Source organism: Cuculus canorus, chromosome 3 (assembly GCF_017976375.1).
Source record: "Cuculus canorus isolate bCucCan1 chromosome 3, bCucCan1.pri, whole genome shotgun sequence".
Lineage (NCBI taxonomy): Eukaryota > Metazoa > Chordata > Aves > Cuculiformes > Cuculidae > Cuculus > Cuculus canorus.
The window spans coordinates 4280061-4288115 of record NC_071403.1 but is presented as its reverse complement, the minus strand read 5'-3'; the positions used below and the strand labels follow the sequence as shown (position 1 = coordinate 4288115).

At 42.5% G+C, this 8055-nt stretch overlaps 1 protein-coding gene across 1 annotated transcript; it reads right to left on the bottom strand.

Moving 5' to 3' along the window:
• Nucleotides 1-200: 200 nt before the first annotated feature.
• Nucleotides 201-4917, bottom strand: TMEM18 (transmembrane protein 18). The gene is made up of 5 exons (XM_054062658.1): nt 4819-4917; nt 3603-3723; nt 2017-2071; nt 880-973; nt 201-786 (listed from the first exon to the last, which is right to left on the bottom strand). The coding sequence occupies exons 1-5, from the start codon at nt 4864-4866 to the stop codon at nt 697-699; spliced, it is 408 nt and encodes a 135-aa protein (XP_053918633.1). The 5' UTR covers nt 4867-4917; the 3' UTR covers nt 201-696.
• Nucleotides 4918-8055: the final 3138 nt, after the last annotated feature.

The following is an 8055-nucleotide window of genomic DNA, read 5'->3' as shown; positions in this document are numbered from 1 at the left end:
TTTAAGAAAATATTTTTCTAGCAGCATTAAAAAAATGAAATGTAATTTTTTTTAAAAAAAAATCAGACATTATTTTATCTACTTCCACAAATTAAGTACAAGATTTTACCAAACTAAGAATTCTTAAGAGAAAAGAAAGAAAAAAGAATCTGATTAAAAATTAACACAAATTAGCACTGTTTAAGATATAATGGATAATTTTATTTATAAACTGCTGGCACACAATACACATAGGAAGTATGAAACTTGATTATAAAGAAGTGAAATGCTTCACAGAAGCATAGATTCCTGAGGTATTCTGAATACAATCCCTTCATTAACTGGAATTCACACCACTGCTCCAACTGGCTGAAGCAGCACAAGATTGGATATTTGACTGACACACAGATAAGACACACAGGCAAAGGGGAAAAGACTGGAAGACTGTCTCTCACCAATACTTATAGCATAGGTCATGGTGGAAAACTATCAGTTGTTTGACACTGAAAGGCACAAAGACCTTTAAAGACCAGCTTCACAGTCAATTCAAGTGTATTGTAGATACCTCCTTTCACCTCATTGTTCACCATCACAGGTTGCAGTCCTCTTGACATCAGACACAAAACAATTGCTGTTTCTGGATAAACACAGAGAGGAATTGATTACCTGGACAAGTCTTATTTCAATTTAAAAAAAAAAAAAAAGTATTAGGCACTTTCACTTCTTCTTCTCTTTTTCTGCTTTCATTCTCTGCTGTCGCGTCTTCAGTTCAGTCATAACAGTCAGAGTTCTGTAAACCCAGGTGACCTGAAAAGTAAGTACATTATTAAATGTAACCAATCCACACACGTTTACTTATCAATTTAATGAAAGCATCCATATAAATGAACACATACATACCACAATTATAATAGTATTCACCAGTAACGGTGCTGAAAATACAAGTGAAATAAACATTCCTCTTGAATCAAAGTATTGGTACTTCGAAAATAGCCTGAAAGAAGAAGAAAAATTAAAGAGGAAGCTTTATTCAGTGTAGTTCACACAAAACCAGGCTTTCACACTAACTATTCAACATAGACATTGTCCAGATTATCCTACTTCTTGGGATAACCAAGTATAGGCTGTATAATAAGTATAGTAATTACAGGTTGTATTTTACTGTCTTAGGTAAGAAGAGACAGTGAATATCTCATCAGTTACAAGTATTTAATACCAGTTTTTCTTTTCTTTAAAGTTTTACTGTGCAAAACCTAAATAAAACAACAATAGACTAAGTAATGTACTAATGTGACTACAGCACTAGATACATTTGTGCCTCGGAAATCATGCTTATCTTGAAGTGTCCGAAATTACTTTCTTAGGTATTTTGCTTACTCTGATAACTGAAATAATAAATATAGGAAAACTATAATTTAGATTGTGTAAATCTAAAGTGAAACATAAAGAATTAGAATTTAGCTGTCTGCATAGAGTAACGTTAAACACATAACTTCTGGTTACCTCAGGAAAAGGCTGGTTCGGTGCTTATGAAAATAACTCATCAGTTTAATTCTGATGCACAGGCTTAGTAAAACAGACAAATGTTGATGCTTGTTATGCATATGACTAAGTATATAAAATAGTAATGATTTTTGGGAAGCAGTGCTTAACTTCAGCTTATTAAACATGAATAGCTACCAAAGTAAATCCAACAAAACCAAACCAAAACAACAACAAAAAAAATCAAAGCTTACATCCTTTTCCCCTTAAGCACCACACATTGCTTTTCCCTTAGTTCTCTGACTAGTTAGTTTATAACCATCCAGATAAACATAGATTTTAACATACATGCTAGTTTTCTTATAAGCTAAGGGATAACTACGTTGTACAATATGATTTCATGGAAAAGTTTTATATTAATGCAGTAGAACCTCTGCTATCTCATTCTACTGATAAAGCGTGAGTGATATTCTTTTAATTATTGTTTTCTGTGAATGATATGAAAAAATATTTTTATTAGAACACATTTGAATGAATAAAAATGAAAACATTTACCTCCAATTCATGGCTGCTAATTCATTTATATACTCAGCACAGTACACTAAGCCCACTGCACAACAGAAGAAACATATTAGGTTCAGTATGTCTTTAAAAATAAACTACCATCAGTTCTGACATCAGTACCTGTCAGGCATCAGAATTTCTCAATCCTCAGAAGATCAGATTTTGCATTGAACATTTAACTGCACAAACCCAACTCTGATTTAAAGAGCCCATGTAGTGACTTAGTAGCATAAAGTGATCACAAAACATACTAAATTACAACCAAGCATACCTAAATTCTACTCATTTGAGCTAACAGAAGGAGCTCAGCATTCAACGAATAGTAATAGAAAAAAATCAGTGTTTTTTCCAATAAGCTTCTTGGTGACTCCTAAGTTACGCCAACTGGTATGGAAGTAAGTTTTCATTTTAGATGCTATGGTGTCACATTGATATATTTAACATTAATTAGCACACTAACATAACATTAATTAGTACACTAACTTCAGATACAAGCATTCTGGTAAAATACAAGCTTTGCTTGAACAGGCGGATAGCAGAGTAGCTTGCTGCAATCAGACTAAAATAGCATATTCTTTCTGAACAATTACATGCGATATGAAGCCATCAAAACAGTAAGAAATTGAGTGCAATTACATGTTTAATAGAAAAGAATATAACTACAAAGTTTTATGTTTGTCCTTGTATTATTTTCCACAAAAAAAAAAAAAGGCAAAAAATAAAGGTTCAGTGGCTAAAGAGGATCTGCACAAGGCAATTAAATAACTAGTCTAGTGACAGAGTGCTTTCTTGTTTTGCCATCATCTGGATTATCCCTGCTCGGTACCACACAGTATAAACATATCTACAGGTGTCAAGGTAAATTAATGTGATTATGCCATCATTTCCTCAGCTACTGCTCACTATCTATAACACAAAAATCATTCATATAGCAGACATAGAAGTGGTTCAGTTTTCCAGGTATAAACAAGGCTTGGAGTCAATATGAATCTTTTTATGCATTCTTCTCATTAACGGCAAGTTTACATCATATCTGTGTTAAAAAGCCAGTAATGATCAGTTCCTCTGCATTTTCCAATGCAGTTGGACCATGCATTGGAAACCACTCCACTAGTTTGAAACACGTGGAATACTTTAAAAAGTCTAAAGTAAAGAGCACATCATTGGAAATTCTGAAGATCTAATATTGAATTTAAGAAAAGCCTGCATTCTTTGAATTCCTACAGATAACTTGCAGGCCTAATGTGTCATAAAAAAGGCACTACTGTTATTTTACCTTCTGTAGATCATTTTAAGCTCTGCAGTTAAAAGTGTATGTATAGAGAAGACTAAGGTTTCTAGACTCCTTTTCGGGAGCAGGTAATGTTATTGAAACCTCAGCTTTAGATGAGTTAAGCTATTTGCAGTTTTGAGGAAGCTATAATTCCTTTCCCAACTTGACCAGTTAACTAAACGTCATTTTAAAAAGTCAATGTAGCTTAAATATAATATTCCATTTTTCTGTAGTAGTGACTGCTTTTTATATCGCACTTTAGCATCCAGATGCCAGCTCACACAAGCTTGACTACCCAACTCACCCATGCAGAGGAAATGCCCTATTTGCACCCGGTAGTGCTGGAAAGAGATGCACGTCAGGAGGAAGCAGAGGAGATGGAAAACTGCCAGCCCCACCAGCCATGGCTCAGACCAGTCCGTTTTCTGCAAACAAGAGGAAATCAGGCTATCACAAAAAGTGTCACCAGGCAGCTAGAGCCAGCAGCTTGCCTATTCCTGCACCGAACAAATCATTTCAGCCATGGTCCTACCAGACAAGCTAGGGACGGAGCGAGCATCCCTGCACTGGGGGAACACAAAGAATCACAGAATCATTAGGCTGGAGAACACCTTTGAGATCATCAAGTCCAACAGTACCTGTTCACTACTAAACCATGTCCCTGAGCACTTCACCTACCCATCTTCTAAACACCTCCAGGGAAGGGAACTCAATCACCCTCCTGGGCAGCTGTTCCAGTGCCCGAGAATTCACATGGAAAATAAATTTTTCTTAATAACCAACAGCAACTCTTGCCCTGGGGTGGAGGGGTGGCGGTGGGTGGGATGATAAAGAGCAGCCCCTGCCCTGGAGAGGGAGGGGAGGGGATGCAAAAGAGCAGCCCCTGTGCGGGGGAAAGAGGGGGATGCAGAGAGCAGCCCCTGCCAGGGGGAAAGAGGGGGGGACACACAGGGCAGCCCCTGCCAGGGGGAAAGAGGGGGGGACGCGCAGGGCAGCCCCTGCCAGGGGGAAAGAGGGGGGGACGCGCAGGGCAGCCCCTGCCCGGGGGAAAGAGGGGGGACGCGCAGGGCAGCCCCTGCCCGGGGGAAAGAGGGGGGACGCGCAGGGCAGCCCCTGCCCGGGGGAAAGGGGGGGGACGCGCAGGGCAGCCCCTGCCCGGGGGAAAGAGGGGGGGACGCGCAGGGCAGCCCCTGCCCGGGGGAAAGAGGGGGGACGCGCAGGGCAGCCCCTGCCCGGGGGAAAGAGGGGGGGACGCGCAGGGCAGCCCCTGCCCGGGGGAAAGAGGGGGGGTGCGCAGGGCAGCCCCTGCCCGGGGGAAAGAGGGGGGTGCGCAGGGCAGCCCCTGCCCGGGGGAAAGGGGGGGACGCACAGGGCAGCCCCTGCCCGGGGGAAAGGGGGGGGGGGTGCGCAGGGCAACCCCTGCCCGGGGGAAAGGGGGGGATGCGCAGGGCAGCCCCTGCCTGGGGGATGCAGCCCCTGCCCGAGGGATGCATCCAGCCCCTGCCCAGGTCCCTCCTCACCGCCAGGATGGCAGAGAGCCCCGGCGGGCCGCCCAGCGGCTGCTCCATGCCTGCCGAGCACCGAGATGGCGGCTCCTCGCGAGACTGCCCTGCCGGGCGGGTTGGGCGCCGGGGAAGGCTTTGCTCCTCCTCCTGAGGCGCGGGAGGATCGCTCACCCCCGCGGGTGGTGGTGGGGGTTTGTCCCGCATCCTCTCTGCCGGGGGAAAGAGGGTGATTGGGCACCTGTTTGAGAGGGAGGAAAAAAAGTGGTGGTACGGAAAATGCCGGCAAATAAACGCTGTAAGACTCGTTTTGGAAAGCAAACATCCTTTATCAGGGCCGGGAGACACGAGGGAGGGATCTCCATCAGTCCTGTGCAGCCAGACAAGAGCTGCGACTGGATCTATTTCCCACTTATATGCATGTGTGTAAGTTTTATGCGTATTCTATTCCCAAGGACTCTTTTTTTAAGTTGTTATGAGCTTCACAACAGTCAAATCTGTTGCTGCTTTGGAGCTGGCTCCAGCTCTGTCTGACCCTGCATTTGAGATGGGGAAACACTGCAAACAGAGGTGATGAGAGAAGACACACCTGTTCAGCACAGATCACACTGAACACACCACGTTCTCATCTCCAAAAGGATGGAGAGTGATACAGTGGCTGGAAAAACGCTATTTAAAAAACCAAAATGTTATAAAAACGCGTGCTATCAGAGGGAAATTCTGTCTAACTTTCAAAAAAATACATGATGAAAACCGAACTCCACTAATCAAAATATTCCACTTTTTGTAATAAAAATATTCTCCTTTTTAATCGGTGCCTGTGCTGAGGGAAGCACCGAGTCAGAACTGTCCCTCCTCCTTCTGCAAATGAATTTATATGCCACCCCCCTGCCAAAAAAAAAAAAAAAATTAGCTTTTCCAAAAAACACCAAGAAACTCTGATGTTTTTAGCATTTAATACTGGTGTTAGGAAGCTAGTAGGTGATTCTCCGCCTCCGCTGCTCTCTTGTGAGACCCCACCAAGACTACTGTGTGAAGTTCTACACTCCCCAACATAACAGAGAGATTGAGCCATTGGAACAGGTCCAGAGAAGGCTACGAAGATGATCCGAGGGCTGGAGAACCTCTGCTATGAGGACACGCTGAGAGAGTTGGGGTTGTTCAGTCTGGAGAACAGAAGGTTCCAGGGAGACCTTTGAGCAGCCTCCAGGACCTGAAGGGGCTACAGGAAAGCTGGAGAGGGACTTTACCCAAGGGTGTAGAGTGATAGAACAAGGGGGAATGACTTCAAATTGGAAGGGGGAAGGTTTAGATTAGACATTAGGAGGAAATTTTTCATGATGAGGGTGGTGAGGCACTGGCCCAGGTTGCCCAGGGAAGTTGTGGATGTCCCATCCCTGGCGGTGTTCAAGGCCAGGTTGGATGGAGAATGAGCAGCCTGCTCTGGTGGGAGGTGTCCCTGCCCATGGCAGGGGGTTGAAACTTGAGGAGATTGATGACACAGACTCCGATATCTTGGATCGAAGACCTTTATTGCTCTTAGCGAGCTCCTTATATACACAATGTTATGTTGTTTCTAAAACTTGGCATAATTTGATATGTAACAAACACCTGTTTACGTGTATAAGTTTATACTACAATTGGTTAGTTGCTACTGTCCACGCGCTTAGATCAAATGCTTACTTGGTTAATTAGCTTTGCATATTTTACATGCTTTTCCCCTAAGTTATCATGATTCCTACTTTTCTAACTTACACCTCCGTCTCAGCTTCTGGGCATACAGCCATAGCTTACTGTTGCTATCCATTGTTTCCTTTTACTACACCATTCATGGTCCTTCAAGGGCATTGTGGCCCTCGTTAATATCAAATCTTTCTACAGGAATTGGGTGATCTTTAAGGTCCCTTCCAACCCAAACCATTCTATGATTCTACGATTGTGGTTTTTATCATGATCTGCTCAGCAGAGTCAGGCTGACGTCAGGATGCTCAGGGCACTTTGGATCAGTGCCCCATCATCGGCAATGGCTTTTTTGATTTTCTCTCAGCAACACTCTGTGTCTGGCTTCAGTTGCTTTAAGGGTGGAAGTCCTGGAATAAATGGTGTTTTAAGCCCAGCTAGAAATTTTTGACAAAAAAAGGCCAGTTGAGCACTCCAGGCACAAACTTAGGTCAAGTGAAAAGTGTGTATTTTATTTTTCCAGATGAAAACCGAAAGAAGAGAAGTGAATAATACCTTTAAAAGGTTAAATCTCTCATTTGCATCTCGTTTTGCTAAATACATTTAGGTATGGAAGAACCAACCACTCTTGAAGGTCTGTCACTTAAAGGTGGATTTCAAACTCAGATTCCTATCAACTAAGCCAGAAGAATTCATGAATCTTAATTAGAATTACCTCTGTCAAACAAACCTTACTGTCATATATGGTTCCACATTCTTTCATGAAGTTATTTTTTGTGCCAGTTTGGCTTATTGGATATGAATCTTTGGACTTAATTCAAAATGTTTGGAAGCGCATTTATAGGTAAATGTTAAAACCATTATTTTCATTTAGTTTACAATATAACCAAATGCAGGTCACCACTGTAAACTTGTCCCTTTTCACTGTTGCACTTCTGCAATTTAGTGTGACATACCTGAAGATGGGGATTTATTTCTCTGTTTTCCCTTTGGTTTTTAGTAGTCTTTTTTTCCCCCCCAACAATAGTAATATCTGCAGGCCAACCAAGGCTTTTACTTAAAGCCTTGTAAAATTAAGTAGGTTGATGCAAAGGTGGTCATTTCCACTACCATTCTGCTCTTAACTTTAAGACTGAGGGAAAAAAAGAGATGCTTTGATTCCACATTGTAGATGGGAAATCATTGAATCATAGAGTGGTTTGGGTTAGAAGGGACCTTTAAAGATCATCTGGTTCCCTTGCCATGGGCAGAGACACCTCCCACTAGACCAGGCTCTCCATGGTCCTCTTCTGGACCTGTTCCAACAGTTCCATAGCCTTCTTATGTTGAGGATTCCAGAACTGGACACAGTATTCCAGGTGGGGTCTCACTAGAGCGGAGTAGAGGGGGCGAATCACCTCCCTTGCCCTGCTGTCCATGCTTCTTTTGATGTAGCCCATGATAAGGCTGAAGGAAATCGACTTCTCATTTGAGAAGTCTTACCACTAATGTAGCAAATCAAATGGTTTGGCATTTTTGTAAATTAGAAATCAGTTTCTTGTAATTGCTCATAATTGGCTACAATAACCATCTGCA

Excerpts from the sequence above, each read along its gene's own strand:
- TMEM18 (XM_054062658.1), bottom strand. The coding sequence starts at position 4,866 with ATGGAGCAGCCGCTGGGCGGCCCGCCGGGGCTCTCTGCCATCCTGGCG. Across the intron at positions 3,724-4,818 it reads GGCTCTCTGCCATCCTGGCG|AAAACGGACTGGTCTGAGCC; the intron begins GTGAGGAGGGAC and ends TCTTGTTTGCAG. Across the intron at positions 974-2,016 it reads TTAGCAGCCATGAATTGGAG|GCTATTTTCGAAGTACCAAT; the intron begins GTAAATGTTTTC and ends TTCTTCTTTCAG.